The 18,248-nt window shown below is 36.0% G+C and overlaps 1 protein-coding gene across 2 annotated transcripts in view; it reads right to left on the bottom strand.

Moving 5' to 3' along the window:
- Nucleotides 1-18,248, bottom strand: part of ATR (ATR serine/threonine kinase) — a 120,570-nt gene that overhangs the window by 68,764 nt on the left and 33,558 nt on the right. For both annotated transcript variants that reach the window (XM_027544354.1, XM_027544362.1), the window contains exons 17-21: nt 10,659-10,751; nt 8,836-8,966; nt 7,328-7,471; nt 5,090-5,183; nt 3,970-4,095 (exon numbers count right to left, since the gene is read on the bottom strand). In XM_027544354.1, the coding sequence (XP_027400155.1) occupies nt 3,970-4,095; nt 5,090-5,183; nt 7,328-7,471; nt 8,836-8,966; nt 10,659-10,751 (588 nt within the window). The remainder of the gene's footprint in view (nt 1-3,969; nt 4,096-5,089; nt 5,184-7,327; nt 7,472-8,835; nt 8,967-10,658; nt 10,752-18,248) is intronic.

Raw genomic sequence — 18,248 nt, 5'->3', positions numbered from 1 at the left:
CTATTTCTTCCCACTGGTTTGTTTATTCATGTACCAGTATCACACTTTTATAATAATTATAGAGGCTATAGGGTATACTACATAGAATATATTAATGTTTGGGAGGGCTACTGAACACTCATAGTTGCTTTTTTTTCCCCTAGATTTTTCCTAGCTATTTTTACATGTTTGTTCTTCTGTCTGAACATTAGTATGAAGTTTCTAGCTAAAAAAAAAAAACTTGGCATCTTTGGGATGGCATTAACTTTATATATTATACTAGGGAGAACTAAAATCTTCATAATATTGAGCCAACTTAATAAGTAAGGGGTGTTTCTGTTTAAATCAATTATATTTTTGTGTCTATCAGTAGTGTTTCAAAGTTTTCCTTACTGATTTATACATTTCTTGTTACACTTATTCCTAAGTATATTATCTCTTTCTGTTACTACTACAAATTGGGTTTTCCAACAAGTCTTCTACCTGGTTACTGCTAGTTATATGGAGATTATGATTTTTATATTCTCTTTACTGAATCTGTTTGTGTCTGAATTAGTTTATTGATAGTTTCTATAGTTTTTCAAGTATATTACATGTCATCTGTAAATAGGCCTATTATAATGTCTTTTCCAAATCTTATGCCTCTGATGGTTTTCTCTAATCTAAGTTCATTGGCCAATACTTCCAACTGAATATTAAATTGCAGTGGAGATAATGAGCAAGTGGAGATGAGTTTTAGTGGGAAGGTGTCTTATCTCCACATGAAGCATGCATGTGTGTGTGCACGTGTATGTAGTATACATATACACATGTATGTATATGTATACATTTATGATTTATCAAAGTATTATCCATCGATTTCTATTTTCTTGAGTGCTTTTATCTGAAATGGATGTTATAGTTTGTCAAAGGCTATTTCAGCATTTATGAAAACAACGGTATTATATTTTCTGTTTAATTCTATTATTAGTTCCCTCATCATTTTCCCCAAGTCTCTGAGCCCCAGGCAACCACTAATCTGTCTCCTATCTCTAGGAGTTTAGTTCCTCAGAAGTATATACATCCATAATGTATCTTCTTTGTAAGTTCTGTATCTTCTCTTGTATCTTTGTGAATTACAGCGTTTAGCACTATAAAGTGCCCTCTTTTTGTCACATTTGATACTTTTTGGTTTTTATTCTACTTTGTCTAGTGGCAGAATCAGAATTCCTGCTTTCTTATTTCAATTAATCTGTCATAAATTTGCTCCTTCCTTTACTTTTAGCCTTTCTAAATAATTTATTTTATATGTATGTATTACAGAATTGTTCTCTGCTTTGTAAAACAATTTGTAATTTTTTTTCTGTTAAAGTCTTTTCACATTTATTAATATGATTGATATGTTGGGCCTCAATTCTATCAGCTTTTTAAAATTATAATCAGATCAGAATCAGATCAGTCGCTCAGTCATACTATATATATTATAATCAGTTCCTAAGAGTTAATTTCTTTTGGTACAGAATAAAACTTATACTTTTTGTTCTACAGGTATCCTTTATATACATAGGTTTCCCTGGTGGCTCAGATGGTAAAGAACCAGCCTGCAATACAGGAGACCCAGGTTTAATCCCTGGGTCAGGAAGATCACTCGGAGAAGGCAATGGCAATCCACTCCAGTATTCTTGCCTGGAGAATCCCATGCCTTTTAAAATGATAATACTGCATGTATTATAACTAGCTCCTAAAATTTAATTTCTTTTGGTACAGAAGAAAATGTATACTTTTGTTCTAGAGTTATCCTTTATATAGAGGTATCCTTTATATAAATAAAAAGGTCCTAGAGGTATCCTTTATATTAATAAAAAAGTATCTTTATTTAATCTTCTTTAACCAGTTTGCCAGTTTTAAATAGTATATTTTGACTCCCAGTTATTGCCTACACAATAAGGACTAAGCTCATTTTACTCATATCTTAGTCTCTTCTTCTCTCATTTTAAAAAAAATGCATTCTTTCTATCTTATTAAAATCTATAGCATTTACATAGAATTCTCCTGAAGTTGTCCCCACTGTTGTTAAATATATAACTAGTAACCATCAGTTCTTTTGACAAAGTCTCCCCAGTCATTACTTCATTGAATGAAGCCATTCTCTAGCGTATCTCTTAGGAAGGGCTTGCTTGTGAAACTTGTATTTCTTCAGTTCTTATATGTTAAAACTCTGTTTATTATCCATGATATTCTAAGGACAGCTTGCCTTATTCTTTATGTCCTTTACATTTTTTAAAATGCTGCTATCCTCTAGGTCTATTCTGTATATTACTGTTGAGAATAATGATACTAATTTTCTTTTCTTGCCCTTTTAAGTGATTTTTTAAGAATATTTTTTTACCTGTAGGTCCTGAAGATTTCTTATTATTAAAGTCTAAGATAAGTCTCAGAGTTGACTATGCTGGGGTCAATTTTTACAGGTACACAATGGGTCCTTTCAATATACAGACTTAGGTCTTTCATTTAGAGAAAAATTACTTGGATTATAGCTTTAAATATTAGAACCATTGTTTTATTTTCCTTCTTTACAAACTTCATTTTAATGTGAAATCTTTGCCGAGTTTCCATTTCACCTGCTTCTTTGATCCTCTGTACTCCTTTCTCTAATCTCATTTTTGTTCTCTTGATTATTCTCCTGCCTTTCTTCAATGCTCCTTCCTAAAGTTTTAGTCATATATATTCCTCCTGTATGCTCCTTATAATTTAACCTTCATTTCTTCAATTTCTTTCTTCAGTTCAGTCACCTCTTGTTTCATACCTTGCTTTTTTGTCCATTTCTCTTTTTAAATTCTTCATTCAATTCCTCTTTTTTGGGGGAGGGGGGCATGCCAGATAGCTTGTGATATCTTAGATGATGTTATCTGCTTGCCACAGTTGGAAAAGAGATCATTTTTCTTGTTTGTCCTAGATGTTTTGGGGCAGTGTGCTGATTATATTTTCTACTGATAATGCAGATTTACAGATAGGAGAGCGTAATATCTACACTCAAAGAGATTCAAGGCTCCTCCATGTGGTAGCATCATGTCCACACTGGCTACTTCCCACTTTGGGTTTACAAGCTTACTGACCCAGAATGTACTTGCTACCATCACGTATATCATTTATCCTAAGAAAATGCTTCTTTCTATCATGAAAACAAATACAACCCAGTTTGCAATCCACTAACTCCTGAGGGTCTTAGGCTCTCACATCTTATCATATGAGTTCTCGATATGCAAAAATGAAAACTTCATTAACAATTTTTTTCCATTTTATAGATTTATAGTGATCTGGTATTTTAAATACCAATTCTCACTCTCACCAAAGTTCGGGATAACCTATATTATGTTTACAAGGAAAAGAATAAAGTTTACTGGCCTCATAAAAACTTAAAATTTAGCTTTATTAAAACTAACAATTAATTCCATCAAAATGAAAAATGGCAAAATTATTGAAATTTTACATGAAAGATACCTACAGAAAATTACATGAGAAGACTCATATAAACTGCATACATCCTTCCTTAGGAAGATGCAATAACCTAAAATATAACTGCCAAATCATGATCCTTCAAAAAAAACAAGAAAAAAATATGCAAACCTCTTCAGCCTTAAAGGGCATCTCATGAATTTACTGATTTTATTGTTAAAATAAAAATCACTTTTTTTCATTGAACCTACTGAATCTCAAGCAAATATGCCTATCGTCATCTTTTCTTGAAATCCACCCTTTCTTTCCTGTAGCTCTTTAATTATATCTTAGGCTTCCCTGGTGGCTTAACCTGTAAAGAATCTGCCTGCAATGCAGGAGACTTGGGCTTGATCCTGGGGTAGGGAAGATTCTCTGGAGAAGGCAAAGGGTACCCACTCCAGTATTCTTGGGATTCTGGAGAATCCCAAGGACAGAGAAGCCTGGTGGGCTATAGTCCATGGGATTGCAAAGAGTTGGATACAACTGAGCAACTGACACTTTCACTTTTCATACCTGATTTTTATACAAGGTTTCCTTCAAGCTCGTAAGAGCATGAATACGGACATCTACATTTTCATGCTGAATTGCTTTCATGGATAGCTGAAGAGTTGTCTGAAGATCAGTACTCTCAGAGGTCTCCTATAAAAAGACCACAGAGAGATACACCTTATCAGTTAATCACATCAGGAACCATTTCAGTAGGACTGGATTTCCTACACCATTATCATCAAAGTAGTTAAATGGTACCTCAATTGAATGCAGTTTTAAAGAGTAATTTCTATCTCTTCTTTTGTATAGCATATAAATTTTCAGTAATTCTCAAAGAAAGGGATTTTCTTCCAAAATTTTTAGTTTTAGAGAAAAATTTTATATCAACTAAATAATAATTTACTTATCCAAAATAAATCCTTCTTGGTAAGAAATACAAGTTTCCCTTAATTTAAAAAGGGCTACATAAAAGCCTTGATAAAGGTCTACAGATTATGCAGATAACTCACTCCTTATTTTGACTACTTACTTTCTTATGACTGATGATTTACCCAGTAAAAAAGCATATAAAGTCTTCAGAATCAATCTTGGGATCTGTAGTAAATACATTTTCTACTCTGACCCATGCTCAGGTATCCCACTTTCTGCCCTAAATTAAAATCACCAACAATCTTTTTTAAATTTCAGAGAGTTCACTGAATTTCCAGATGTTGGAATGACAGATGATTCTCCTTCTAAAGCTCAGAATTAGTCAGACCTGACATATCTATACCATGGTTTACAGCACAAAGTAATTGGAATCTTCCCACAGCATTTTTTTTCCTTTACTCAGAGTATGCAGATATGGTCACTTCTTTTAGGGACTGTAAGTAAGAACATATTGATCTGGGTAGGGATGGCACAAAAACTGTATCCTTTGCTCTCTGTTCTATCTAATTCTATGTTACATCTTTGATCCAGATGCTAAAACTTCCTTCTAAAAATCAGACTCAAGATAGGATTATACAGTCATCATAAATTAGGCATCACAATATGACTATAATATCTCCAGACATCATTCTAAAGAATCTCTATTCAGTGTTTTAGCACTTGGAAATAATTTTGTATGAACGATCTCCTAAACCACACATAAAAAATTGAATACCTTTCTATATTCCTGTAGAACCGCTTTTATCTTTTTTAATTCTTGATGATCAGGTAAAAAATATATTTCATGAAGAAAATCTTGCACAGCATCCCTAACAATCAGTTGAAAGAAAAAGAATTATTTACCAAATATGAACACTAAAAAAAAAAAAAAAACAACATACAAAGCAGTGGTTGAAACTAAGGCCAACTTAATTCACACTTAAAAGTGCTAGCTGATTGTTGACATGTCTAGGATGCTCAGTCAATACTGGCAAATAATCAAATCTGAGAAAATCACCCGGTAGCAGTCTGCCCATGTAGCGTCACTTCAGCTTCAATTTGAGCTAGGTGTGTGATTTGTTTTAAAAATTAGAATGTGGCAGAGGAGATGCTGAACTGACTTTGGGCCTAAGTGTTAAAAAGGTCTGGCAGCTCCTGGTTTTGTTCTCATGAGAGTCCTGAGTCACCATGTAAGAAGTCTGGTCACCATCAGGGACAAGCAACATGGAGAGAGTAAGAAGCTCTGAGACTAAATGGAAAGAGGGAGAAGTCCAGTCAAGTCTACCTACTGGCTGACTGCAATGACCACTGGTAAGAACAGCCAAGGAACTGACCAGCTGAACCCAGCCCAGACTGCAAAACTATGAGTACTAGGTTTTGAAGTGGTTTATAATGCAGCAATAGAAACTCAACCCCAAAATACAAATTCTCACAAAGATATATTAGAGAAAAATACATAAGTAATTCTTACTGGAGGTTACAATTTTTAACATGCTTCAAATATAAAGCCCTAATATTTCTAGGTCCAAATAAAAGGGTTTCTAAATTCTATCTTTACTAACTCATGCAACACACAGGTATTAAGTAACTCCTATGTGCTACTCTTTCCTAGAAACTGGGGATATAACAACCAAGAAAACTTCAATAATTCCTTCACTCAGAGAGCTTAAAGTCTTCTCTCTAGTAGAGTGAAAGAGAATTGTTTCATTATATGAAAAGGTAGAGAAATGATTCCTCTATAATAAACAGCACAGATAAACTATTTGTATAACAATCCAAAAGCTATTTGAAAAGTGATCTAGATCGGTGATAATGTTCTACTCAGAGAGCTTAAAGTCTTCTCTCTAGTAGAGTGAAAGAGAATTGTTTCATTATATGAAAAGGTAGAGAAATGATTCCTCTATAATAAACAGCACAGATAAACTATTTGTATAACAATCCAAAAGCTATTTGAAAAGTGATCTAGATCAGTGATAATGTTGTTCTACTATTTGTATAACAATCCAAAAGCTATTTGAAAAGTGATCTAGATCAGTGATAATGTTGTTCAGAATACCAAAAATAAAAGTATTTTAATTGGAAAAAACTCCATTAACTTTTTATTCTTTATTTACTCCTTGATTGGATAGTTCCTGAAAATGACTAATGGAATTGTAATAGCATATGGATAAGTAAGTAAATAGTACTTAAATTCTAATTTTTCAGAAGCAAAGGAACGCTGATATACAACAGTATGTACAAAAATGAAAAACAAAAACAAAAACAGGTGTACAGAAAAACATTCCAAACTAAAAAGCAGCGTGAGAGAAAAATAAAAATGGAAAGGAATAATACATATTCTTGCATTAGCAATGTGGATTGACTACAGCCTGGTATCTGCTTTGAGAAATCTTGGCAAAGAATTTTAAGAAATAAGATGTGGCCAAATTTTAGAAAGCTTTAAATATCCAGATAAACAATTTGGAATTCAGAAATGGAGAATCACAGAATGTCTCCCCATGCTGGAATGATAAAGATAGAGATGCTTTAAAACATGAACAATACGAAGAAACATAATAAAAACTTAAAGGAAGGGAGGCTGGTTAAAGGGTTATTGCAATGAATAAGGGTTTAAAATAAGGCAAGCTGTAGAAACTATGTGATTAGCCCTCCTAACCTTTTTCATGCATTCAACTGTCTGCCTTTTAACTGTAAGAAGAAAGATAAATTGAGCTTCACCTCTTTCAAAACTGATGAAAAATAATTTTGAGCTATTGATCTAAGTTTAAAATACAATTACAATAAAAGCCATGTCACAACTGAAAGCCATGTCATATCAGTTTGATATGTATTGACTTTAAACATGTCAATTACTTCTATTTATTAATGGACTCTAAATTAAAAAGAATGTGAACAGTTTACCCACAGTAATCCTAATACCTTGATACAAAAATGCAGTAATAAAAAGCTGCTATCTCTATTTCATTTACAATACCTGTTTTCAATTATGAGGTAGTGAAATATAGCTGCAGTTTCTTTAGGCTGGATATGTATGAGTGGTAACAAAGCTACTATTACATGACTGAGAAGGGAACCTAGATAAGCATGATCCAGGCAACGAACAAAGCAGTCCCAAGCTCTATGAGGAAAAAAAAAAAAAAAAGTTAAAAGTCACATCAGTTAATTATTAGCTGAACAAACAATGATAAATGCAAACAATAAGAATATAAGGCAGCTGTAAAAATGTAATAAAGATCAGTCAGTATACTCAAATCAAGTGACCTCTATAATACACTAAGTCAAAAAAAGCAAGATGAAAAACAAAGCTTATAATATGCTACCTTTGGGGGCAGGATTAATATGAAAAAAAAAAGCATCTGTGAGTGTGTATGCATCTGCTTATACTTTTAGAAAGGGGACTACACAAAATAAAATTAGATACATCTATTTTTAGCAATTTAGGAATGACAGCTAGGTTCTTTGAGTGTAACTTATTACACAAATTTGAATTTTGGACAAAGTAAATGTTTTATATGATTTTTAAATTAAATAAAATAGATGGAAAATCAATCTCTAAAAATATTAAGCAAACTGAAACAACTGAACCTCACAATACCAAATAGATGGCACAGGCACACAGGAAAAAATTATTTTACCTGACTTTAAAACATATTATTCTTTCTTAAAAAATTATCTTTCTTATTCTTTTCCATTATAATTTATCACAGAATTTTGAATATAGTAAAACATTATTCTTACTGTACATCTCCAATAAAATTTAGTCAAGAACAAAAAGAAACTTTAAAAAGCTTAAACTGCATTCAGGAGTTTTATTGTTAGTAGTAATACTGAAATTAACCGAAATTAGCAATCAGCCAAATCCTACGTGCCAAAATCTCAATGGCTGAAAAGAAATGTGGAGATGGTGTTTAAGGGATTAATCTATTTATAGGGCTTACTTAGGGGGCCATACAATCAAACGTGTGACATTTTATTTGGATTTTAATTCAAACAAGTCAACATCTTTGGGGAAAACATCTCTGAGACAATTGGAGAAATCTGAATTTTAGAATATATTAAGGAAATTCTTATTAATTCTGCTAAGTATAATAATTTATGATGGTTACATATTTTTAAGATGTCCTTATCCATTAGATACATCTAAGATTTTAGAAATAAAATGATACGATATTGGGTTTTCTTTAAAACATTCTAAGTAACAATAACTAGAAGTAGAAGGGTTAAATAAAATAAGATTAACAAGGTTGCTAAACTGAGGTTGGGAAGTGAGTATGCAGGGGTTCGTTATATTATTCTATTTCTCAGGATATTAAACGATTTCACAGCAAAATGTTTTAAAAGAAGTAAACACATTCTCTTTTCAGTGCAAATGCCTCTCTATATTACATCTGGTTTGAACCCAATTTCCCTCAAAGTGATAAGAATTCAAGTTAGTGTTACTGGAAGATGCAAAATATCTAATGAACTCAGGTCATCATTTACCTGCAACACAATTCAGGAAAATCATCCTTGAATCGAAGGCCAGTTCTCAGCGTGGTCATCATCTTCACCCTCACAGAACTGACATGTTTGGGTCCCATCAATTTCATCAAAGACATTAAACTGTTCAAGGCCTGAAAAGTAAGTAGGGCTTCAAAATAAAGCCATAAACAAGCTGGCAGGAGCAGATGAGCCCTAAGGACAAGTGCTTTCCATCCTAATCTCAGTGTATATCTATTCTCTGACAACACAAAGCCTAATGGCAGTAGTTTATTTTGTTCAAGTGCTTATGTAAGAATTATAATTTGAAAAAATACAAGTTGGGTTCCTTTTTTTTCCTGCTTTTGAAAGTGATTTGTTATTTTGGTCCTTGTGGTCTTCTTAAGCAGTAATTTTCAAATTTATTAAAACCATAATACCTATTTTTTAAACTTCTTCATATATATCCTGAACAGCTATGTAACACATGCATTTATGTCCTAATGGTACTAAATTCAAATGCTCTAATTTAGTAAAACAGGTAACTAATGACATACTCAGAAAATAGTACACACATTTTATTGTGTGGAACACAGAATCAGACTTGTATGAAAAGCTTCAGATTCCAATGAATGGGTAAAGAAACTCTCTGGTCAACCTTAATTCTGTGGAAAAACATGAAAGCTCTTTATGTTTTAAACAAACAAACTCTAGTTTTCTTAGATTTGAGGTTATCCTTTCACTTGGGATAACAATAAGAAAGATTTTACATAGACAGAAGTCATTTTGGGGATTAAATTCACCAGTTGACACCAAAAGAACAAGTATTTGTTGCTGAAATTTTTATAGATTAATATTGTACCCCGTCTTTCCTAGCTCTTTAAGGTCATTAAGAAAGTAGAGTACAGATTGAAAAAAAAGCATCTATTAATGGGTTTTTATTATAATTTTACTGACTGCAGAGTGGGAAGCAATAAAAAGGAAAATTTAATCAGTATCTAAAATACTATCCCAAACTACAGGCAAAAATTTCAATTTGTTTGCAATCATAATGAAACTACACTGTGCCAAATGTGTTTAAATATATACAGACAAATACAGAAGTTACTTTACTTTCTATCAGATCAGATCAGATCAGTCACTCAGTTGTGTCCAACTCTTTGCGACCCCATGAATCCCAGCACACCAGGCCTCCCTGTCCATCACCAACTCCCGGAGTTCACTCAGACTCACGTCCATCGAGTCAGTGATGCCATCCAGCCATCTCATCCTCTGTCGTCCCCTTCTCCTCCTGCCCCCAGTCCCTCCCAGCATCACACTTTTGGTATTCAAAAACACCATGGGACATGACTCACATGAGACCAATTTGGGTTAATGAATTTAAAAATGCAACTTTTGTTTCCTCTGTCAGGGAGTGCTGGTCTCTTTTTTTCCCATCGACCTACATGTTGTGATGATGTGAGCCTGAAGCTGCTGGGTCCATCACCTGGCACTTAAGTTAGAGCTAATCCAAGGAAATCTGAGCTAAGTGATTAATTCTGAGAATACAATATCCAAAATCAAGTTATACCAGAAGCTATGTATTATCTTTATATTTTTAGTTACCTAGACAACAAATTCCTTCAAGCCACTTTGGGTGAGTTTTCTGTCCCTTATAAACAAAAGAACAGTAAATGATAACATTTTCTTTTCAGAGTCCTCAAAAGCATATGTGAGTTGTTCAGGAATACAGAATATCATGTTTGATCATTTTTTTTCTTTGAATGTTTGCAGCTAGAAGCAGATGTCTCCTCCATATTCTATATGAATTCTGTTCTGGTCCTTTGTAACCAACTATCATCACCTACCATTTTCTTATCTTCAATGCCAACACTGGAGCTTAGTAACTGCATATTGAAAAAAGCCAAAATGCCCAACAACTTGGGTTGCAAATAATCAGCCTAAGGGGAAAAAACCAACACATAAAAAAGGTATTACATAGTTTCATACAGACCAAATTTCATAAGTCAACCATTTACTTAATATCATTTCTGTTTTATCTAACTACGTTAGAATACTGGAAATAACCAGTTCCAGAATTACATTTCTCCCAAAGCATATCTTTTCACATGTAATACTTTAAAAATTAATAAAACTGAGTCATTATTATTATGATAATATATGAGATAATATATGATTAAATAGTTCTGTACCGTGAGAAAATCATAAGCCTTTGAACTAGAGTTGAGCTATGATAGACTCCTCAGGATCTGACTCATGTCAGGATCCAGAGTGGTGAGGATATTTATCTTAGGGAGAAGAATAGAAAAAGACATGTGAATGTCCTTATTTAGAGCATGTAGAGCTAAGGTGGGAAAAAAAAGTTACTTGAACAAGGAACGGGTACTCTGCCAGAGGGGCTTTTCCCAGGTGCCACTAGTGGTAAAGAACCTGCCTGCCAATGCAGGAGACATAGAGATACAGGCTCGATCCCTGGGTCGGGAAGATCCCTGGAGGAGGAAATGGCAACCCATTCCAGTATTCTTGCCTGCAGAATCCCAGCAGAGGAGGCTGGTGAACTACAGTCCAAAGGGTCACAAAGAGTCAGACACAACTGAAGCAACTTAGCACGCATGCACACACACCCAGAATAACAGTCTGCCACAGCAGTCAATATCCCCTGAGGAAATAGTAAAAGGGCTACAAACCTTAGGCATCAACAGCTACAAGTTAGGTATCACTAATTATGGCATTTTGGGTCTCCTGAAGTTGACAGGGTTAACTCTTTCTTGAAAGAGGGGAGTAGAGGACAGGGTATGGACTTTAAGTCAGCCAAACCTGGGTCCAAATCCCAATTTTAAAACTTCCTAGTTTATGATGTTGGATGAGTTACTCAGCTCTTCTGAGTCTATAAGATGGGAACAATGAACGTATCAACTGCATACAGCTGCTGTAGAGATTAAATAAGATAATACGTATTAAATACTTAGAATACAGCTGGGACTTATTACAAACTGGGACTGTGAGTACACCGCAAAGAAGAATTTTCCTCTCTATAAAAGCCTTCAATAGGGGGCTTCCCTGGTGGCTCGGTGGTAAAGAATTCATCTGTCAGTACAGGTGACAAGGATTCAATCCCTGGTCCAGGAAAATCTCACGTGCTGTGGAGCAACTAGGCTTGTGAACCACAACTACTGAGCCTGTGCTCTAGAGCCCAGGAGTAACAACTACTGAGCCCACGTGCTGTAACTACTGAATCCTGACTGCCTGTGCTCCGCAACAAGAGAAGCCACTGCGATGAGAGGCCAGCATACCACATCGAAGAAAAGCTTCCACTCACCACAACTAGAGAAAAGCCTGCACAGCAACAAAGACCCAGCAGAGCCAAAAATTAAAAAAAAAAAAAAAAATCTTTAACAAAATTAGTTAGGACAAGGACATGAGTAATGTGCATGTTTAAGCTTCCACAATAAACACAATGAAGCTGTGATTAAAAAAAAAAACTTCGTATATAGGCAAGAAAAGGGACCAAAAATAAGGAGGGGAGCTGGGGAGAAGCAGCAATTAGAATATTTTCCAACTCCAGGAAAAAGTTGCATTGTTTGACACTGAAGTACCTAATTCAAGTATCTTTAGGTCACACATGCTACCAGGCTGGGTGAGGAGGTAAGAAAGGTGTACACTAGCTCACTGTAGAGAGGAAGCTTAGTGTCCAACACATTCTCCAGATTAGATGTTGGGATAAACTTTTTTCTCTTGCAGAGTACAGAGAATCATCTGTTTACCAAAGCCTAAAACTGCACTTAATTTACAAACTTCCAATTTGGATTAAGACTCAAGTTTAACATGTCATAATTCACTAATTGCAAGGCTCTAGCTCATTCTTAAATGAAAAGTTGATACAGGTGATACTCACATAATCTATGTCAACATTCTAATTTTAAAGCTCTTACACTTAGACAAATAGTTCATTCATCTGCCATTCACCAAATATTTATTATGTATGTCTAGAATACTCTGCCAGGTACAAGTGTACAAGATAAGGAGTCACTTTCTCCCTATTAGCTTACACGCGAGACTGATAGAAGAAGACGACATTTAATAAGTATGTAAATAGTGTGTAATAAGTGCTATAAAGAAACAGACATGGTCACATGAGAGAGAAGAACTGGGATGAAGTGACTGGGAATTTAGATGGGATGACCAAGAAACTCTGAGATCTAAAGAATGAGAAACATCTAGGAGCAAATTTCAAGTAAAGAGACTATCTACTGTAAAGGTTGTGAAGGAAGAAAAAGCTTGACATCTTTAAGAAATACAAACAATATGAAACATAGGCAGAAAGGAAGATAAAAGTTACACAATATGTGAGGGTGGAAAAGTATGCACCACATAGAGCCTTATAGATTAATGAAAATCTCAGAAGAAATTTAACCAAGGGAATGAGTTTAAGCTGTCAGAAGAGTACTTCAAATACTGTGTAAGTAACTGATTAAAGATGTAGGAAAGAAAGAGCAAAAAGAGAGAATAATTAGGAAGTGATCACAGTTGTCCTGGAGAAAGATGAGGTCACTTGTATAAGGGTGGTGGCTGAAGATAAGGAAAGACAGACTTGGGGGTCAGACTTGAAAGGACTTGTTGATACTTAACTTTAAGAATATAGGAAATAGAGGGCTCATGAATGCCTTCCAGGTTTTGATCTGAGGAACTGATATCTGAGGACAGATATTGTAGACATTGGTATCATTTCCTGAGAAGTAAAGACTATGAGAGGAACAGATTAGGGAAGGAAAATAAAGATTTTTATAATCTGGGCTTCCATAGTGGCTCAGATGGTAAAGAATCTGCCTGCAAGGCAGGAGATCCAGATTCAATCCCTGGGTCGGGAAGATCCCCTGGATAAGGGAACCAGTGGCAACCCACTCCATTATTCTTGCCTGGAAAATTCAATGGACAGAGGAGCTTGGCAGGCTACAGTCCATGGCGTCACAAAGAGTCAGACATGACTGACTGACTAACATTGGGGAATGGAAATGTAATGTTTGGACTTGTTTGAGATGTTTAAAAGACAGGCAAATATAGATGACAAAGAGGAAGCTGGACAGTCTCGGTTTGCCAATTTCCTTCATCCTCAGATCCATTCTCTGTTCTTTTCTGCCTGCCTATCTCTGCTTATTTCCAAGGCAAAACATTCAATATCACAGTAATCCAAGTATACCCAAACAGTAATGCTGAAGGTGAAGTTAAACGGTTCTTTGAAGACCTATAAGACGTTCTAGAACTCACACCCAAAAAAGATCTCCTTTTCATCAGAGGGGACTGGCATGCAAAAGGAGGAAGTCAAGAGATAACTGGAGTAACAGGCAAATTTGGCCTTGGAATACAAAATGAAGCAGGGCAAAGGCTAACAGAGTTTTGCCAAGAAAACGCACTGATCATAGCAAACACCCTCTTCCAATAACACATGAGAAGACTACACATGGAGATCACCAGATGGTCAACACCAAAATCAGACTGATTACATTCTTTGCAGCCAAAGATGGAGAAACTCTATATAGTCAGCAAAAACAAGACCGGGAACTGAAGGTGGCCCAGATCATGAACTCCTTATTGCCAAATTCAAACTTAAGTTGAAGAAAGTAGGGAAGACCACTAGACCATTCAGGTACGACCTAAATCAAATCCCTTACGCTTATACACTGGAAGTGACAAATACATTCAAGGGATTAGATCTGATAGACAGAGTGCCTGAAGAACTACAGATAGGGGTTCATGGCACTGTACAGGGAGCAGTAATCAAGACCATCCCCAAGAAAAAGAAATGCAAAAAGGCAAAACGGTCGTCTGAGGAGGCCTTACAAATAGCTGAGAAAAGAAGAGAAGTGAAAGGCAAAAGAGAAAAGGAAAGATATACACATCTGAATGCAGAGTTCCAAAGAATAGCAAGGAGAGATAAGAAAGCCTTCCTCAGTGATCAATGCAAAGAAACAGAGGAAAACAACAGAATGGGAAAGACTACAGATGTCTTCAAGAAAATTAGAGATACCAAGGGAACATTTCATGCAAAGATGGGCACAATAAAGGATAGAAATGGTATGGACCTAACAGAAGCAGAAGATATTAAGAAGAGGTGGCAAGAATACACAGAAAAAGTGTTCAAAAAAGATCTTCGCGACACAGATAATCATGATGGTGTGACCACTCACCTACAGCCAGACATCCTGGAACGTGAAGTCAAGTGGGCCTTAGGAAACATCACTACAAACAAAGCTAGTGGAGGTGATGGAATTCTAGTTGAGCTATTTCAAATCCTAAAAGATGATGCTATGAAGTGCTGCACTCAATATGCCAGCAAATTTGGAAAATTCAGCAGTGGCCACAGGACTGGAAAAGTTCAGTTTTCATTCAAATTCCAAAGAAAGGCAATGACAAAGAATGTTCAAACTACCACACAATTGCACTCATCTCACACACTAGTAAAGTAGTGCTCAAAATTCTCCAAGCCAGGCTTCAACAGTATGTGAACAGTGAACTTCCAGATGTTCAAGCTGGTTTTAGAAAAGGCAGAGGAACCAGAGATCAAATTGCCAACATCCGCTGGATCATTGAAAAAGCAAGAGAGTTCCAGAAAAACATTTATTTCTGCTTTATTGACTACTCCAAAGCCTTTGACTGTGTGATCACAATAAACTGCGGAAAATTCTGAAAGAGATGGGAATACCAGACCACCTAACCTGCCTCCTGAGAAATCTGTGCACAGGTCAAGAAGCAACAGTTAGAACTGGACATGGAACAACAGACTGGTTCCAAATTGGGAAAAGAGTATGTCAAGGCTGTATATTGTCACCCTGCTTATTTACTTCTATGCAGAATACATAATGCTAAATGCTGGACTGGATGAATCACAAGCTGGAATCACAATTGCCAGGAGAAATATCAATAGCCTCAAATACATAGATGACACCACTCTTATGGCAGAAAGGGAAGAGCTAAAGAGCCTCTTGATGAAAGTGAAAGAGGAGAGTGGAAAAGTTGGCTTAAAGCTCAACATTCAGAAAACCAAGATCATGGCATCCAATCCTATCACTTCATGGTAAACAGATGGGTAAACAGTGGAAACAGTGAGAAGCTTTATATTTTTGGGCTCCAAAATCACTGCAGATGGTGACTGCAGCCATGGAATTAAAAGATGCTTGCTCCTTGGAACGAAAGCTATGACCAACTTAGATAACATATTAAAAAGCAAAGACATAATTTTTTACTTTGACTAAGCGGACCTTTGTCAGGTAATTGCTAGGGAGAAGCAGCAATTAGAATATTTTCCAACTCTAGGAGAAAGCTGCATTGTTTGACACTGAGGTACCTAATTAATGTATCTTTAGGTCACACATGCTACCAGGTTGGGTGAGGAGGTAAGAAAGGTGTACAGCTCACTGTAGAAAGGAAGCTTAGGGTCTGCCTAGTCAAAGCTATGGTTTTTCCAATAGTCCTATATGGATGTGAGATTTGGACTATAAAGAAAGTTGAGCGCCGAAGAAATGATGCTTTTGAAGTGTGGTGTTGGAGAAGACTCTTGAGAGTCCCTTGGACTGCAAGGAGATCAAAGCAGTCAATCCTAAAGGAAATCAGTCCCGAATATTCATTGTAAGGACTGATGCTAAATCTGAAACTCCAATACTTTGGCCACCTGATATGAAGAACTGATTCATTGGAAAAGACCCTGATGCTGGGAAAGATTGAAGGCAGGAGGAGAAGGGGATGATAGAGGATGAGATGGTTGGATGACATCACCAACTTGATGGACATGAGTTTGAGCAAGCTCCAGGAGTTGGTGATAGACAAGGAAACCTGGTGTGCTGCAGTCCATGGGGTGGCAAAGAGTCAGACACGACTGAGTGACTGAACTGAACTGCACAGATGTGACTGGGAGGCCAACCAGATTCCATCACTCAATATTCCTTTTCCTCTGGGTTTCCCACTAAATTCAGTCAAGTGGAGCCACCAACAGGGGGACATAGGGCAGGAGTAGAGACTGTGATATTTATAACTTCCTGCACTATCTGGGTTGTGAGGTACTTCTGGCAGTGGTTATATTCCTCCACGACAAAAGCCCTTCCCAAGCACCATGGTTCTAGCTCTCTGGTGATACCATTTCTTCTTGCCCAGGAGGAAGGGGAGCATGTTTTCTGCTGTTTCTAGTCTTGGGTTTCTTAACACTCCCTGCTAGTTCTCTTAACCTTGCTTATGTCAATGAAAATAGCCCCTTCATTAAATTATTTTCAACGAAACATTTGCATGTTTGCCATCTATTTCCTGCCAGGACCTAACTTGGATTAAGTCCACAAGCCCAAAGTTCAAAAGAGCTCTGGACTAGAATTTCAATCATAAAATCATCAAAATATAGATCATATTAAGGGATCAAAGGAATTCAGATTCCCTCTCAATTAAGGAGAGAATATTTATAGAGAAAAAGACCCAATTAGATAGTACTGAATGTAAAATATAGAGAATAAGTAGATAAAGTACAGATTAAGAATGAGTGGACAATCACCAATGAATGAATATATGAATGAATATTATACACACACACACACACATACACACACATACACACACACACATATATGTATATACAATGGAATACTGTCCTCAGTCGCTCAGTCATGACTGACTCTTTTATGCCATGGACTATATAGCCTGCCAGGCTCCTACATCCATGAGGATTCTTCAGGCAAGAATGCTGGAGTGGGTTGCCATGCCCTCCTCCAGGGGATCTTGCCAACCCAGGGATCCAACCCAGTCTCTTGCATTGCATGAGGATTCTTTACTGTCTCAGCCACCGGGGAAGCCCAAGAATACTGGAGTGGGTAGCCTATTCCTTCTACAGGGGAATTTTCTAACCCAGGAATTGAACCAGGGTCTCCTACACTGGATTCGTGACCAGCTGAACTACCCGGGAAGCCAAGTGGAATACTACTCAGCCATAAAAAGAACGAAATAATGCCATTTTGAGCAACATGGGTGAACCTAGAGATTATCACACTAAACGAAATGTCAGAAAGAGAAAGACAAATACTATATGCTATCACTTATACATGGAATCTAAAATACGGCACAAATGAACTTATCTATGAAAAGAAACAGATTCACAGACATAGAGAACAGACTCGTGGTTGCAGGAGTGGGAGAGGGATGGATTGGGAGTTTGTGATTAGCAGATGCAAACTATTATATATAGAATGAATAAATAGCAAGGCCCTACTGTATAACACAGGGAACTATATTCAGTATCATGTAACAAACCATAACAGAAAGGAATATGAAAAAGAATAGATATATATATGTATAACTGAATCACTGTGCTTCACAACGGAAAGTAACAAAACACTGTAAATCAACCATACTTCAATAAAATAAATTAAGAAATAAAGAATGAGTAGACAGTGAAGCAAAAAGAA

Source organism: Bos indicus x Bos taurus, chromosome 1, assembly GCF_003369695.1.
Source record: "Bos indicus x Bos taurus breed Angus x Brahman F1 hybrid chromosome 1, Bos_hybrid_MaternalHap_v2.0, whole genome shotgun sequence".
NCBI classification, from domain to species: Eukaryota; Metazoa; Chordata; class Mammalia; order Artiodactyla; family Bovidae; genus Bos; species Bos indicus x Bos taurus.
The sequence above is the reverse complement of the archived record's forward strand: the minus strand, read 5'-3'. Positions and strand labels throughout refer to the sequence as shown.